We start from the raw sequence: 17979 nt of genomic DNA on the forward strand, positions 1-17979 counted from the left end.
ACCTGGGCCCCAGTCTTCTAAGCTGTGAAATGGGCACTCCCGTCAATGGACCTGAAAGCATCTTACAAACCACCCAGAGCACAGATACCAGGCATCCTTGCTGGAGGAAAACCCTGGCCCTGTGCACAGCCTTTTTAGCAGTAACTGTTTCCATAGGAACCCATGAAGCATGATCATGGGCTATGATCCATCCAGTGGATAAGCCTGCCTTATTGATTCTGCCCTTCCCTCCTCTGAGAAACTGAGGGGATAAGGCAGGCACTCAGCAGTACACGCTGGAGACGTGGGGAGGAGGAAGACCAGCCGGGGACTGTGCCCACTGGGAGGTGTCTTGGGGTGGGTAGAGATCATGGACCACAGCATCTAGCTGTGTGGGTCCAGGGCTGGGCCTCACCATCTCCACGTTTTCCCTCGTGAGGCTCTTGAGTTTCTCCTCCATCCTCTGGATGCTGTGCAGCAGATCCTCGTTCTTTTTATTCATGCGTTTGTTCTTCTCTACCAGTGGCTTCAGCTGCACCTCTGTCTCCCGAGAGCGCTTCAGCTGCAGCAGGTACAGACACAAGTCAGGAGGCTGCACAGCCCCACGGGTGGCCAAGCTCCACCGCTGAGGCCAGCAGAGATTCAACATGGTCCCTCTTCAGGAGCACGACCCCCAGACGTTAATCCAGCCAGCCCGCCTAGTCTTTTTGGGCCCCTCTTTGGCAGGCCACAGGGCAACACCCTGCAGACAAGAGCCCTGGCCTCAGTCCGGGGCATGGAGCTGAGTATAGGCCTACAGCCCGGAGGGATTCACCACAACCTCCAAGCAGACAGTCCCTGCAACAGTGAGGTGTATTTCCAGGCTATCATATGTTCAGCCTCTGTTAACCCTTTTGGGCCCCTCTTGTCCATCTTGTCTTCACCCCAGTTCCCAGCATCTTTGAGTTAGGAAAGTTTTGTGGTCAGATCTACCTTCTAAAACAATCCATGGTTCTAATGTGTGGTGTGAGGGCCAGACCAGTGGGGCAGTGACCAGTGAGAGGTCACAGTGGCCGCCAGGGAGGAGGGGCAGAGTCCTCTGTGGTTAAAAGCAGCCACTCTTTATTCTTTTAAGCACAGTTAGTACAACTGCAGGGTTGGCCACTGATCAGCTACACAGCCATGGTCAAGTTTTCAGCCTGTTCCCTCATCTATAAAACTGAGGGAACGGCCTCATCTGCTTCAGACTCACGATGACCACCTGCCTTCACAAAGCTCTTTCAATGGACCAAAAGCAAAAGCAACCAAAACATCCCCATGTCAGTACCACAAAAGGGGCAGGCAGCCATGTCACCAAGCCCTCGTCATGAACCTGAATGAGCTCTGACCCTCTCAGCTCACTTACTAAGACCCCCAGCTACCCAGGAGGGCCATGGCCACTAGGCTGTGCCCTGAAATGTGAGCAAAGAGGTGGGCCTGTGGTCCCCGAGGGCACAATCACAGCACTGGAACCAGGACCCAGAGGCCGACCCCAGCACCCACCCCCAATCCCTGTGAAAACTGAACACTCAGAAGCTGTCTGTCAGATTCCAAAGGCACCGTGTGACCCATGAGCTACTTCCAGAGTTCTACTCCTGCTCTCACCCCAGAAAGGATAGCTACAGCCCCTCTGAAGTAAACACAGGCATGGGGCTTCTCGGCATTACTTATAATCATAAAGAAGCCAGGAGCAGCCTCAATGGCCACGAGGCAGGGATGGTCAGCAGGCTATAATGCTACCATACCAGGAAGTCCAAGACAACCATGAAAAGAACACTACTAATCAATGGGAATGGCTGTACTGATAAATCTAAGTGAAAAGGACGCCTTGCGGAGCATTAAAAAAAACAATCCCACTTTGTAAGTGCAAAGTCAAACCAAACACCCTTTGGGTGTGGATTTGTTTACTAACGTGAAGTCTGCAGCCATCCTGGTCAGGAGCCACTGCACTGTGGGGAATTCAGGTGCCGACTACCTCACTCTTTCTACCTGAAACTTGTTCAGGCAGTCCCTGTGTTTTGCTACACGCTCAGTAAATTGTCCTATGGCTCACGAGTATTTATTCAGCTCATGAATATTTAAGCTAGAAGTAGAAACCTAATGGGTATACAGTGTGTCTGAGGTGTGCCTTCAAGTACACTAGGAAGAAAGCAATTTTGTTTCTGCTAAACCCCTGAAGATACATTTCCCTTCACAGTCAAGATTAGGACAAGCAACAAGACCGTGAGGCTTTTCCCAAGTTTCCTGCGCTAACAATGGAAGACCAGCTTAGCTGGGGCCAGCAAGAGGGCTCGATGGGTGAAGGTGCTTGCCGCCAAGCAAAGACCTGAAGTTGATTATGGGGTGCTGGGTATGGAATCCAGGGCTTCCCGCATGCCAGGCAAAGACTCTAGCCACTACACGGCCAGCATGCATGCTCATCTGTTTTAAAAATAGAAATGTATCAGCTCTTATGCCAAGTAAATAAAGGAAAAAAAATAGAGCTATCCGTAAGCATGCTACCTAAACAGACGGCTTTCCATATCTGAAACCATGCCAAGGCCTGCTCTGTACGTCGATTCTATCCTGCGATTTAAGGGCAAGGAGTTTCCCTGTCGGCTCCTCGTCACTGTGCAGCATCAGATCCTGTGCGAGAGGCTTTGGTATTGAAGGCCTGTGTTTGTTGTTACTTTCTGATGCTGGTAATACTGCGAAACCCTACAGAGATCACCCTCTCCGGCACCCTCTCTCATTGACTTCCCAACTGGATCCCTACACAGACAATAAGCAGAGAGACTTCTTCCATATATGTGATACACACACGCGTGCACACACACGCACGTACACACACACACACACACACACACACACAGAATGGGAAAGAGTAAAGAGAGCCAGAAACCCCTCAGCATCCACTCCTGGCCCTAGTCCCTTCCTCACGTCCACAGATGCCATGTGTGTCTCGGGTGGTTACCAGTTCGTTCCTCTCATCAGCCAGCAGGGTGTTCCTGTCTTCCAGCTTCCGAATCACTGAATTCAGTTCGGCAATCTTCAGCTGAAATCGCCTCACATCTCGCTCATCCATATGCTGATCCTAAAAATAAAAACTCTGAAGAAGCTCAAATGATTCCTTGGAGCCTATGAAGACCCCGTGAAGACACAACAGGGACAGCCCTGTCTAGAGGACCCTGTGCTCGACAAGGAGGCGGGCAGACGGACATACCTGTTCCATCCTCCTGGGGACACTTCACCTCAACCTGCCTGAGACTGAAAACCTCGGTGCGATTCAAACACCAGCCCAGGAGGCTGGAGCCGAAGCTCCCACCCACACTGCGTCTCTTCTGAAGACCCACTGGGTGTTGTTGTGGGATCTAGAATATGCTAGCACTTTCCTCCACAGCAGGCTGTCCTGCTCAATTCTGAAACATCAGCATCTAATGTACATTCAGCACAGAGCATTCATGACATCTGATGAGGCAGAGGGAGGGAGGGAGGGAGGGAGGGAGGGAGGGAGAGAGAGAGGGAGGCAGGGAGGGAGGGAGGGAGGGAGGGAGGAAGGATAGGACTGCTTCACCTGCCTATCTTAGTCTCCAGGGGTCCCCCAAAACACACACACACACACACACACACACACACACATACACACACACACACAGGCCTCCTGGGCTGGTGTTTGCCCTGGCTCTTTGAGGAAACCCTGCTAGTCTCGGGCCTCTGACTTTGTCACTCTCTGACTTGCCCAGCAGCCTCCTTCTTGCAGAGCCCAGCCATGCACCCCTGCTCTCTGAGACCTCCGTATAGTTATTGCACAACAGGCTCAGCCAGCCAGTCCTTCACGAGAACCTTCTCCGTGCTGAGCCTGGCACACCCTGAATATCAGTCAAGGTGGGAAGGGTCCAGGGAGGAGTGAAGTGTGAGAGGGTAGGAAAGGCCAGAGAACAGCCAGCAAGCTCTGGCTGACCCAGCAAGCTGAGTAGGACAGTAGCCAGCAGAGGAAGGATGCAGGTAAGTGGTCTTCTTCACGGTTAGCAGGAGACACCGTCCCTCACCTGGCCACCCATAAGTTCTGTCATGTCACCAATGCCTGGAGGAAGCTCCCTCTTTGGGCTGCTGTGGTGGCGTTCGGCCTCCTTGACCTGGACCAGCTGCTCATCCAGAGCCTCCTTCTGTAATAGCAGCCGCTGGGTCTGCCCGGCCTGCACACCAAGCTCCTTCTCCAGGGCCAGGATCACGCGTTCCTTTCCTTTGATCTCGTCCATCTGGTAGAGCGGAAAACAATGGGCCATCAGAAGTGGGCTCAGGACCAGGGTGGGAGGTCCCTGCCAGACTCCGGACTGATGCTGGGGCTGGGTCCACTGAACTGGGAGCGATCTGAAAGTGGGGCAGCCGGAGTCTACAGCACAGAACCTCTAATTTCACAAACACTGAAGACAGAGCCCTAGGTCTGAGGATCTACAGAGTTATGGGTACTTCCCCTGCAACTCAGTGTCCTAAGACTCCCCTAACTCATTAGCTCCCTACTGGCTCAAGCAGGCCGGCCCATCCTGCTTCCTCTCAGATGATCAGATGTGTTTCTTCCAGAGGTAACTGCTCCTGCCTCCCACTCCCTCACAGAGACTTTCCTGGCTGCCTGTATTCTACATGCAACTGATGCAGAAATGTATGTCCCCAATCCTAACTTCTTCTGAATCCCAGAGTCACAGAACTACTAGCCACCCAAACCCTGCTTGGCCTCCAGTGGACCCCTTCTCCAGGTGTGGGGAGCCCCCCTTTGGGTACAGAGGGACACTTAACCCTTGCTTGTCCAGTCAAATCCAGCCTTCCCTGGGGCAGCACACCAAACAGGGGACAGAGCTTAGCACGGTAGGCCAGACAGAGCAGGGAACCACACTGAAGGAGGTTTGCAGAGGAAACTTCAACACCAGACCATCTTCAACTTACTCTTGTGAAGCCAACCATTAGGGAGGTATTTCTGTGAGGACAAGGTCCGGGCTAGAGTGTCACCCAGAATCTACATCTTCTCTACAATCTCTAGATGTGTTCTTTCTTTACAAAGACAGCTGTCGCACCACCATGGGACAAAGGATCATGGGCAACCCAGGAGCTAGGATAGGTGGAAAGGTCCCTCCTCCAGACCCTTCAAGACCACATGGTCCTGGTGACACCTTGGGTTTGGCATCCTAGGGCTTGCTCTGGAGCTAAGAGCCCTTGGTGAGCTCATAGCCCCACTCCAGGAGACCAAGAAGGTTTTAAAGCTTTCAGGTCAGATCACTGGGGAGTTTCCTATCACCCACAGATAGAACCTGGGTTCTTACCAGCAAGTCATCAGCCTGTGACCACCATCACTCTCTCAGCTCTACAAGGCATAGATAGGCCTTTCTTCCCTTCAAAGTCCTGAGAAATAGACCTGGTTCACCCAAGACTCGCAAACCTGATCTCAGAGTGAGGCAAGTGTGGCCTGATTGGCAGGAGAACCCTGGTGGCTCCTCCCAGCCCTCTCCTCCTCTCCACACTGCGAGACTGGTTCTGGAAGGCAGGGCCCCGGGATGTGCAAGGCAGTGGAAATCACAGTTGGGACAGCAACTTACCTTGACCTTTAGAAACTCTGTGAGCCCCACAGCTCTGCAAAGTTTGTAAGGTTCAAAAGGTCAGAGGCAGAGGCCACTACTGCTACAGCCATTCTCACTGTCATCCTGGGCACCTGTAATGGGGTAAGCAGTGTCCCCAAATGCTATGCTAGCCGCAGGACTCACAGCATGACTTTCCTTGGATATTGGATCTGTACAGATACAATGACGGACACGAAGATGATACCTATGGACCCCAAATCCAAGGACTGGTGTCTTTGGGACAGAGCAGGGTACAGACATGGGGAGATGTGGGGGTGAAGGCAGAGACTGGATGGAGTCAGCCACACTCCAAGGAGTTTCAAGGATAGATAGCTGCCACAGAACCTGAAAGAGATGAGGACCTTCCCCAAAGCCTATAGAGGGCTCATGACACTGATGTTGCCTTGGTTTTGGACTCCGATCCCCAAGAACACTGAGAGAGTCGAGTTCTGCTATTGTCAACTAAAATGTGACATTTGTGGGCAGGGCGACTCTGGAGTAGCAGAGCACTGTTCTCGGGGGCTAAGCACCCTGTATCTAGGAAACCAGGAATAGCCAAGGAGGATCAAGCCAAAGGAGGAAGCAGACACGTGTGCTTAAATGAAGATGCCACATTCTTCTCCATCTTCCCTCCTAGCTCTAGGGACAAAGACAAGATGGCCGGTGTGCCATGGAGACAGCCGTAGAACTGGCCTGAATTACAGGGCCTTCTGAGGAGACTGCTAGGAGACACTGTGTGGCTCAGACAACCCCACCTAGGACTGCCAGATTCTATGAAGGGGATAAATAATACCCCAGGCCCCCGAGGATGCAGAGGATGCTCCACCGCACGTGGATATACAAAATCCCAACTCAGCCAGGGAGCTAGGAACCGGATGGCACTGTTCCATGCTTCTCCTCACCATTGCTCCTGAGCCACTTCTTCTAAAGGTGTGAGGAAGTGGAGGAACTGCTTGCATGCCTGATGTGGTCCAGTAAAAGAGAAAATACAACTTGGGCCACCTTCACATCAAGTTGACATGCGTAACAAATGTGCTTAGGATGACGGCTGACAGACTTGCTCCCTCCTGCCAAGTGGAATGCTGTATGTGAGGGTGCGTATGCAGAGCGATCAGGAAAGGGGAGATGGCCTTTTTAGTCCTACAGTGAACAACCTCTCAGTCAGCGATCCCTGAGTGTGTTACGTGGAGCTGTGGCCATCTGCTTGACCACACAGTGTCCGTGGAATACAGACACGGACTTGGCAGGTCTCCTACCAACTACAGGAGTCGCTGGATGTTTTGGTTCACCTAAAGTCCCATAGCTTTACGTGGTTATCCCTAATCACTAGTAAGGCCAGAGGCTCAGTGTTCCCAGAGGGACAGTGAATGAGATGGAGTCTAAACTCTTCCCCAGGGCAGACTTTCCCCTGGAGCTTCAGGTCCCACCAGCCCAGGGATGCTCTGTCTTCTCTTTCCTGGCCTTCATGCTCTACAACAGGTGGATTCCTGGGACTGGGTGCTATGTGTCACCCTCTGTGACCCACGCGAAGTCAGGTTTTGAGGCCTAACACCACTCTAGGCTGGACCATCAGTGAACAAATGAAATTTTACATTTTTGAGTTTCTGAAACAACCACTGTGGTCTCATAAAAGCACATAATTGGATCCAAAGCAGCTTCATATGCCCAAGGTTTGCATGGCCCCAGTAAGCCATGAAATAATAGCATCTTTGACAGAGACTGAGACCAATGGGGGTGGGAGCAGGGAACTCTCAAAGCCCAGACGGTGGGACATCAGCACCCTAGGAAGTCCCAGGGCCCTGAGAACACCAATGGCCTCCTCAAAGTCCAGCACCTAGAATCACTATGCCTGGAGCTCGCTTGTCCTCTTTAGTGATATCAGTAAGGCTTTTTTGAGGGAGGAAGGGAAGGTGTTGGGACACATTTCCCACAGCCATCCCATCCCCCTAGTCTAACAGTGATGCCAACTAAAGATGGAGAGGGGGTCACATGGACAAGGGAAGCCCCAGCCCTAGGCCTTACTGGTCTCCACATCCAAGAATACAAAAAGCCACTCTGGTTTTCTAATAAGCAGAGCAGTCAGTATCTGCATCTGCTTAACTTACTGTGGGTCCCCAGCCCCCACAAACAAACAAGCCAAAGTCTACATGCCTGAGCTTTTGGGGGAGGGGGCACTCCCAACAAAGTGCCTGGGCTTCCTGGGGTGAGGAAATAACTACCCTTGACGTGACTCAACCCTGTGGAGCCAAGGCATGGAGGTCAGAGCATGGACGGCTTTCCCTTGATCTTCTCCTCTTCCTGGGCCATGGGAGACAGGCCTTGCACAACTACCTATTCTGCAGGTTCAGGTTTCCCATCCCATAGGCTGCTGCAGAGTCCAGACAGGAACAAGAAGTTACAAGATGTCCTGGCCTTTACCAAACCTGTTACCCGCTGGCCCAGCTTTGCTGGTAATGACGGTGACTTGTTCCTTCCTCCTCTGCTGGATGCTTTAGACTCTCAATTGGTTCAGAATCAGAAGAGAAGACGGCAGAGCGCTGTACCCACGTCTCAAATATCCCACTGTGTGTGCATTTCCTTCTCTGTATCACTTAACCTCCTGCCAGAGGTGTCTGCTGAGAGCAGGAGTCCACAAAGCTTCAGGCCCTCGGCTAAGTCTGCATGGGGTAGGCAGTGCAGTTGTACAGAGAGTGACGGACCTCAGGAGAGCGTCCCTGCATGTTGCAGTTCTGCACAGTCAGCTACAATGTGATCTCAGCCACCCAAAACTTGCCAAGTTTTGCTCAGATATCTATAAGCACTGTACAGGCCAATCACTGCCTTAGATAACTGTGAGTTGATACACCCACCTGGGGCAGCAAGAAAACATTACCCAGCACCCAGGGGAGCTCCTGTGGGGCCTTCCTCACAGACCCACCCTGCAAGCGGCTTCTGCTCTGTCCTCCAGTACCACCCTCCTCTTTCCCCTTCCCCTGCATGGTAGAAATACACAGGATGGCTTCGCCCTCATCTTTGGGTTTTCTCCTTTCTCCTGGCACATGTCTGCAGTTCACTCAAGTTCTTGTACACACCAGAAATGCACTCTTTCACACCATCCCTTTAACTGACTATGCCATTGTTCACATTATTATTAATTTCCTATTTGCATAGCAATACTTCTCTGTCCTTCAGGGAAAGTGGGCCTTCTTGCTGAAGGTCTGACCCTCCTGTAGGCACTTTTTAATGGAGTTGGTTTCTCTGTGCTCCGGGAACTACAGATGTGATCTATTTACTTCTGCCGTCTCTCTCCTACTTGTCACACTGGAACTTCTATGACCCTTTCTTCTTACCATCCTCAAACATAAGAATTTCTGGTACCTCAACTTATTTCTTCAATTAACTTTTAGCTGAGTCTTTCGTTTGTTTCTTTGTTCTGGATCGAAGTCTCACGCACGCCTCTGGTAAGATGGGAGGACTTACAGGAGTGAGAATCCATTCACGGCCCAGGTCTCACCCATCCCCTGGGTCAGACATCTTCCCTGTGTTGAGCACACTGTAACGCATTATTTAAGCAATCACTCAGTGTTTAAACTAAGGGCTACAGATAAACCTAAGTGCACCTTCCTAGGCATTCTTCCCCTTCCTGCCTGAACAGCTTGCATGCCATTTGAGCTCCTACTCTTTGGGAAGTACGCTGCCCTCATACTCCCCTTTTCAGAGAGTGTCATGGCTGGGTCTGGACTCCCACACCAGCAGGCTTGCTCTGAATGCTTTGCTTCACAAGGGTCCCGTGTGTGAGACAGGGGTTTCCAGGGACTTCTTGGGACTACCGGTCTTTTTAACTGAGCCACTCCAGTGACTGTAGGAGGTGTCTTGGCTGTAAATACATCATGGTAGAAACAATTCCTTACAGATACCACACTGTCCCACTGCTGTTTACTGAAACGCCATCCTTTCCCTACAGCACCAGAGAAATAGCCTTCTTCTAGGTCAAGTGATCCCATGTCTACAGGTCTCTTTCTAGACATTACTTGGGGATAAGATGATTGTTAGCAAGCAGGAAGACACACACACACACACACACACACACACACACACAGAGAGAGAGAGAGAGAGAGAGAGAGAGAGAGATACACGCTTGCACAAACAAGCACACACACCTACCATTCCAACCCCTTTAAATGTTTAGTACTAACCTAGAATCTGTTTGCCGACGCCGTGCTACACAGTGATACTCTCAAAATGCAAACACCGTCTTCAAATGTCTGCCATGCCTACTCCTCACTCCTCGGCTGGACGACGGACATCCCACAAGGAAGGGCAGGGAGAGTCACTGAACCCTCCCTGAATATTTAGCCACGCCTCCCTGTTCCATGCAACTCTGCCCTACTACAACTTGGTTTTAGGGCCTCGGGGAGGAGCTAGATCATACAGGCATGGGGGTATTATTGAGAGTCTCCATCTGCACAGACATGGAGAACCATCATCCATGCTGGGTACAGACTCTTCAGTGCAGCCGTATCACAGTTACCCACATTCTTGCCATGACCCAAACTCATTGGTTTCCCCTGGATGAACTCTGGGGAATCAAACATCTGTCATTGGGAATGTGAGGACAGAGTAAGACAATGCTTAGTCATCCCCAACACACCTCTACACACACACACACACACACACACACACACACACACACACACACACACACACACACACACACACACACACTCCAGAGGGAAATTCTCAACAACCCATGAAAACAAGTCAGCTTGGCTTCTGGGAAGCTGCATTTACCTCCCTGGACATTCTCATCAATGCAAACTGTTTACCTGGCTCTCCCTTAACCCTTTCCAGCAAGGCTTCCAGCCTGGCAGAACTCCTGGCACAACTTGCCTTGCCATTGTTCCTGGACCCTGTCCCTGCTTCTGAAAGGTTTTCTCCTTTCCAGAGGTCCACTGCTAGTACACAGAAACGAAAGGCATTTTGTATCTACTTTGTATCAGAGCTTGGACAAATGTGTCTGTTCGTTCTGAGAAGTCATGAGATTGATGACCTTGGAGGAGAGGCTGAGGCCACTGTGTGCCTCCCTTTTGCCATTCTGTGCCAACCACTGTTTGAGGACATGGCTGTGAAGATGCCGTCTTGGGAGCAAGGAATGGGATGCGTCTGACACAGATCCCAGCGGTACCTTGGCTTTCTCATTTCAAGAACCACCACTACCCAGTCTGTGCTAAAAAAAAAAAAAAAAAAAAAAACTGGAGCCCCAGACTCTGCAGCGTCTCTGCATCGTTCACATGTAATTAGCTTCCCCTTCCTCTGACCTTTAGAACTCACTTCTTCCGGGTCTTCTGCCTACTGTCCCCCTGGCTCATGCAGTGCGGAAGAGAAGAGGTGGTAAGGGTCACTCTGATTTGGTCCTGAACTTGGGTGGGAAACCTTAACTGGCTCATCATTATGACAAACATCGTTAGCAGATTTTCCAAAGAGCAATTTATCAGATTAGAGCAACTCCATCTTAATCCAGACATGCTGAAGAGTCCTCCAGTAAGCTGAATTTTAAAATGTTTTGAATGCACCGACAAAAATGGTCACATGGGGTTTAATCCTTTATTGCATTGCCCGATTGAAGTCTGCACAGGCTGTGCTGCGTGTGTTGGCCTCTGTGAATGGATCTCTGTGAGTTTGAGGCCAGCTTGGTCTACATAGCAAGCTCTAGGTCAGTCAAGGCTACACAGTGAGACCACCTCAAAACACCATAGGTAGGTAGGTAGGTAGGTAGGTAGGTAGGTAGGTAGGTAGGTGGGTGGGTGGGTGGGTGGGTGGGTGGGCGAACGGATGGATGGATGGATGGATGGATGGACGAATGGAGGACGGATGGAAGGGCGGGCAGGCAGGTGATGGGTGAGTGGGTGGATGAACGGATAGATAGATAGATAGATAGATAGATAGATAGATAGATAGATAGACAGACAGACAGATAGAATAAAAACCTCTGGTTTTAAATCAGTAAATACTAAGCAAATCTTTACATTTCCATAGTTAACTTAGCCTGGCCCATGATTTATTAGGCCTTCCCACAGAGCCCTGGCCTTTCTTGGTTAATACTTAATTAGCATTCTTATAACTAAGTTCTTAAGAGAGAATGCTCCTTCCCTAGTTTTTCACATGTCGCTGCTTTGGAATCTGCCTGGTGCTGGTGTCATAAGGACTTTGAATACCTTTCTACTTCCTGGATGCATTTGCATCCATGTGGGTTAATCATGTAGTTGACAGGATTAAAATCGCCTAGGAGACACACCCTCTGGACATCTCTATGGGGATGTACCCAGGGGTTTAATTAAGGTAGGAGTCCCTGACCACGTAGTAGTGACCAGCGGTGACCCCATGGTGGAGATCCTGAGCTGAATAACTCTAGTATTTATTTCTCCTTGTTTCTGGGAACTACTTCCTGCTCCTGCCGCCAGGCCTTCCTCACCAGGATGGACTGCACCCTTAAACTGAGAGACAAAATGAATCCTTCCTTCCTTAAGAGGCTTCTTGTCAGGTGTTGGACAATGATTCATTAGTTCCTCAGTGTTTGGATGTGAGGACGCCAGGCCCAGGCTCTTATGTGTGGAAGTACCGAGAGCTTAACTCCCTGCACAGCTATGGGACATTCTATCCTACAGTGTTGATCTTGATGGGCGAGCTGCCACTTCCTCTAAGTACACCTTGACTGTTGATCTACATTACCCATGATGTCAGCATCCCTTTCTCCAGTGACTTACCCCCACCGCCGTGACTTAAAGCCTCTGTTCCCTTAATACATATTGTTAACACTGTATCAACTTAACAATTTTAATTCATTTCTGAACTTGATTTCTTTACTGATATTTATCTTCAGCGAGCCTTGCTCTTTATGATTTTTCCTTGCTCTACTTTCTGGGAGGTGAAGTTTTAATATTTATTACTATCACTATCATTGTGTGTTCACAAGACAATTACATTTGAGTGTGGGTACCTATGTGCCGTGGCATGAGGTAATCAGTTCTCTCCTCCCACCAAGGGTTCCCTGGGATTTCAATTCATCAGGCTTACACAGCAAATGATTTACCCACTCAGCCACCCTGCCAGACTCCTTCCTGGGAATTCTATTGTCTGACTGTCTGCCTCGCAAGACAGTTCAAAAAGATGGTTGACTCCTAGTTTTTCACCTACAGCATGCTTTGCTCTGTGGACTAATGTAGTACACTGTGCCACCCTGCTGCAGGCTGCCCAGGGTCTGGAGGGGCACGCAGCTGTTCTTCACAGTCCCATATGTGTACACGGCACTGCTCCTGTGTCTACTAGGACTGTGGAAGGTGACACTATGCCCTGCAGGCCCCTACTGACCTGCTACATCCCTTCAGTGACTAAGATTACCAGTCTATGGCCATACCACGCTGTAGGTCTGATCTCAGGGGTTGGGCCTGGTTAGTACTTGGATGGAGGGAAGAGTATTATCAGATTGAGCTGGTCCAGTCTGAGGGCTGCTCCTTCCTGTCACCGCTGAGATGGCTCAAAGTCCCACTCCCCTCCTAATCAAAACCTCCATCTTCTCAGACTTAGAACTAGGGCTAAGGTGGTGACTGGTAATGGCTCAGGGAGGTCTCCTTCCCTCAGGAATGGGGATGAAATAAACTTAACAGCTCTCACCCCACTCCCACTTTTTAAATTTTTGGAGTTGGGGGGGAGGGGCAGCACTTTACATTTCCCTGAATGTTGCAGCCCTGGGTCTCACCCAAATGTAAAGCCCATTCCAGTCCAAGTGAATGAAGGTCTGTACTCCCGGCCTTTCCTCTGCAGCCAAAGTCCTCTCAGCCCCCATCCACAAGTCCCACATAGAGATGAGAAAACTGCTCCTGAGGACGTACAGATATTCCCAGAACCACACAATAGGAGAAACCTGCCATCATAACCAACTACCACCCAGGCAATAGCCAGGACTTTATGGACGCCCCTGTACCTCCAACCGTGCCTGCCTGAAGCACATAGCCCCCATGTCCCTGAGGGAAGGGGTATTGTGGGGAGAGATTTCACGTACCAGTCTGCGGATGTCACGCTCACACTCCCGCTTGATGCGGTGCACCTCATCCTGGTGCGCCTGGTACGCAGCGCGCAGGTCGGCGGCTTTGGCCTTGTCTGCCTGCATGCAGTTGCTGAGTGCCTCTTCTGCCTGTTTGCGCGCAGCCTTCAGTTCCAGAATCTCCTGCTGCAGCCTCTGGCGCTCGCCATCAAAGGTCCTGCGCGCCTCCTCGCGCGCGTCGGCCAGCAATGCAGTCTTGACTTTGTCCGCGGCGCCATCGCGCAGCACATTCAGCGTGGCCTGCAGTCGCTGCAGCTCGCCTTCCTTGATCTTGGCGGTCCGCGCTGCCTCCTGCTCGTGCTGCCGGATGAGCGCCTCGCGCAGCGCCTGCAGTTCCTTCGTCTTCTCCTCGTGCAGCTTGGCCTTGAGTTCTGAGATGTAGGCCGTGTGGCGACGCTGCTCCTGCTCCCGTTCCAGCTTGGCCTCCTGCAGACGCTCCCGCAGCTTCCCCACCTACAGCCAAGACAGCGGCCAAGGTTAGGGTCAGATCCCCTCAGCTTGATACTTTTCCTGTCTCCACCCTCTAGTTCCTCGCAGGCCACACCCACAGCTCTGTCCTCCACCTGAACCCCAACCTGGATCTCCCTTTCCACAGTATTTTATGGTTTTCTCTAGAGAGCCATAGCGTGAGGATATTTCAATTCCGAACTGTATAAGGAAGGACAAGAAACTAAAGGGAGATTCTAAACAATTTGAGTCAGTGATGGCTGGCACCACTATTACCTTGTGCCAGAGGGCCTGGCAGACCTGTATGGGATTGAATGCAAAGTAGCTGCCCTGAGGCAGATGCATCATATGCAATCACAGAAACAACAGGTAGGACCATCAATCACTGGTCACCTCCCCCAGAGCTGGAATTGGAGCTCTCTGTGAATTTAGTGCTATGGCATCAAGACTCAAACAGTCTCTAGATGTCCTAAGGACAGCACCCTCCAAACACAAGGAACACTGCAGCTAAGTCTGGTCCTGCACCAGCCTACCTCCCTCAGAGTGCGATGCTATGTCCTCACTGTCGATCTGACGAGGTTTAGAAATACCTCAGAGACTGTGAGGAACGCATCTAGATATGACTATGAAGAGTGTTTCCAGAGAGAAATGAGGGGAGAAGACTTTCTTTCCTTGGAGAGGACCCAGGATCTAGGGAAATGCTCACACATAGCCAAGAAAGGAAGTGCTTTCCTAGGTTCAAAATGTCCAGGCACTAAGGAAACAGTAGCCATGGCTCCAGGTCTACTCAACTGGAAGCAGACCTTGGCATAACCCATGTGGTCTTATGGGGATGAAGAATACAAGAGTGGCAGGATTTATAAGGGAAGATTTTTAAGGGAAGTCTGGGAAGCCAGGCAATGCATAGAAAGGCAAGAGTACCTTCAAGGAGCCGCTATGCCCATAACATGTGAAGTCTAAGGCACAATGCAGATATCAGGATGTCTGAGGTGCCAGGACTGTGAAACATGCTAAGAAAGGCTGCAGGCAACAAGGGAAGCCAACCCGGGATGCAGCTCATGGGAGTGGGGAATGCCCAAGGTCCTCAGAACACACGCTGAGACACCTGTGCTAGACATGGAGGTACCCCAGAGGTTCAGTCTGTTTTGCTTGGTTCCCATGGCTCCTTTCATGGTTCTGGCCCATGATCTTTGGGAAACATGGATCTGTTGTAGTTTTACAAGGGTTCATAGCTAAGAGATTGCCTTGAGTGTCACACAGAGGCTTGGAACATGGACGTTTAAGCTGTGTTAAGGTTTTAGAGACTTATAGACACAGACTGAACACATTTTGCATCGTGACATGGACATGGATGAGCTCTTGGGGGTCCAGGATGGAATGCTATGGTTTAAAGGGAAGTGTCTACATGTCAGACTGACAAAGGGTAGACTTCGCCATCAACTTGACTAAGATTTAGACTCACCCTGGAAATGAGGATTCTAGAAGTTTTCTGTAAGGCTGTCTCTGGAGAGGATTACCTAAGGGGGAAGGATCCACCCTGCAGCTGGAGGGTGCCATTCTATGGGCTGGGGGTCTGGATGGAATAAGATGGAGAGGGGAAGTCCAGTTAAGCTCCACCAAGCCTCCTTTTCCTGCTCCCCTGACATGAACTGATGGTTCTGCTCTGCCACACCTCCCGGTCATGATGGAGGAGTCCTTTGAAAAGGTGGGTCAGAATAAATATGCCCTCCATAAAGCTCTCCACCCCTAGGCTGCTTATGTCAGAATCTTTGTTGTGCCAGCAGTGAGAAGAGTAGCTAACACACAGGGTTTCATGTGGGGCCGCCTTCCAGGAATTTGGCAGGAATTTGACACTTGGCTAGGACTAGGAAGCAGGCTCCAGATGAACACAGCTGAGGACTGTGTTCTTTGTCTCTTTGTATCTCGATGGGTCTTGTTATGGGACCCTTGTCTAGGTTTTGTTTGTTCCTTAACTACTGTTCATGCTGTAGGACTGACCATACTCTTTGCATGTACTTATAATGGTATAAAAGCAGACTGGAAAAAAAATAATAAACCTCACTTCAGTCTCATGTCTAGTTGTCTTTTTCTTTTTAATCCTCGCTCCCTCCCTTGAGACCTGGCTGACTGAGCTGGCTTGGTCAGTTTCAGCCTTGGGACTTGGTGAATTCTAGAAGACCTGGCTCACCCTGCAGCTGTCTCCCCAGAGGTAAGCACTTCCCTCACACAAGAAAGTTTGTTACTGAGGCAGTGCAGAGCCTGTGACTGGACCTTGGTAGAACTGGGAAGTTGTGTTGTGATTGGTAGAAATTAGTATTGCCACATTTGCATGTCACTTCCTGCCATGCCCCCTCCAGGACACAACCGGCTGTACCCCCTCACTTTTTGACCCAGGGCTAAACACCCTCCTGTGCTGCCCCCTGGTGTTGTAAGAGGTTCTCCTGAGAAGTCTTGTTGACCGAGAGCTTCACCATGGGTAAGACAGGCTGAGCAGGTGATAGCACAGGTGGTGACAGCTGCTGCTGTGGTGGTAGGGGCAGCAGCAGCATCACAAAGCCAGCACAGTCACAGAGAGAGACCAGGCAAAGACTGCTGGAAGCCGTGGCAGAAGACAGCTCGGGATAGTGGAAGCACAAAGAAAGCAGAGAGTCAAGGCAGCAGCAGAAGGCTATGGCAGACTTCCAAAGCCAAAGGCCAGAGGCTGCAGCTCCTAGGGGCTGGCAGTTTGAGGTTAGGGTGGGGTCAAGGTCTGACTCACTTCTGCAGACCAAGGCTAGTTGCCGTGTTGGGATGGATTGTATTGTATGGACTAGTTGCTGTGAGACCAAGTAAATCACTGTCGGGCTACAGCCAGAACCTGCATGGCCTTCCCTCTACTATCACGGTGTCCCATATTACTTCAGACTTTGGGCCTTTTCAGGCTTCAAGTTCTACCCTGCCAGCCAGACACCCATCCCACCCTGTCCCCAACTGACACTTGAGTTATTCATAGGGGCTGTTGAAAACTTGATGCTGTGCAAATCTGCTTCCTCTCCAGCCAGTGAAATTCTCAGAGCCAGTTCTAAGGTCTCTGAGAAGCCTTGGCAGACCCGGCTTACCCTGCATGTGCTGAGGGGAGGGACCTCTCCTGAGTCACCTCATGCAAATCAGGTGTCCCAGCTCACAGCAGGCTGCATGCAGTACTCATGACAGGGCCCTCAGTGAACGAGTGGTGGGAGGAACACTTGCCTCACACTCCTTGTTTGCCCCGAACCCTTTGATAACTTTCCTCTACTATCATAAGGACACCATCAACATGGCCTTGCTGGCTGGTATGATATCATGTTCAATGACTCCTAAATGAAATTGTGAAGTTCACGTGTATGCTTTCCTGCTGGCCTGGGGGATGCTCTACTGAAGTCTCTGAGAGCAGACTTGTCTTGGTGACTAAACAGGCAAAGCTCTATGGAGACCACAGAGGGTCATGGAGACAGCAGCCAGGCTATGGCCAGGCAGATATCCCAAGTCCCAGAGCTGAAAAGCAGCCTGGTGGTAGGAGACTCCCACAGCTGGTCCTTGCTACTTTGTGGGTTCTTTTTCCTTCCCTTTACCCCATGGCTTCACCCCACATCACTAGATAGGAGAGAAAGAAGGGTAGAGAAGTGAGGGAGGGAGACAGACAGACAGACAGACAGACAGATCTGACTCTAACTTTTTTTCTTCTTGTTTCTTCTCTATAGCTGGTCTTTGCTCCTATGGGTTCTTCTTTTTTCCCACCCTTATTCCACCCTATCTTTATCCCCATGGTTGCACCCCCTATCACTAGATAGGAAAGAAAGAAGAGTAGAAGGAGAGATAAATCCGAAAATTTCTTTCTTCTTGTTTTTC

At 50.7% G+C, this 17979-nt stretch overlaps 1 protein-coding gene across 1 annotated transcript in view; it reads right to left on the bottom strand.

Annotated features, from left to right (window-relative positions):
- The window catches only part of Jakmip1 (janus kinase and microtubule interacting protein 1), a 95919-nt gene that overhangs the window by 18660 nt on the left and 59280 nt on the right, over nucleotides 1-17979 (bottom strand). Inside the window, exons 3-6 of the mRNA XM_032917018.1 lie at nucleotides 13624-14118; nucleotides 4026-4235; nucleotides 2951-3070; nucleotides 395-541 (exon numbers count right to left, since the gene is read on the bottom strand). Of these exons, the coding sequence (XP_032772909.1) occupies nucleotides 395-541; nucleotides 2951-3070; nucleotides 4026-4235; nucleotides 13624-14118 (972 nt within the window). The remainder of the gene's footprint in view (nucleotides 1-394; nucleotides 542-2950; nucleotides 3071-4025; nucleotides 4236-13623; nucleotides 14119-17979) is intronic.

The sequence above is a fragment of the Rattus rattus genome, chromosome 11 (genome assembly GCF_011064425.1).
Source record: "Rattus rattus isolate New Zealand chromosome 11, Rrattus_CSIRO_v1, whole genome shotgun sequence".
In the NCBI taxonomy this organism is placed as follows: Eukaryota; Metazoa; Chordata; class Mammalia; order Rodentia; family Muridae; genus Rattus; species Rattus rattus.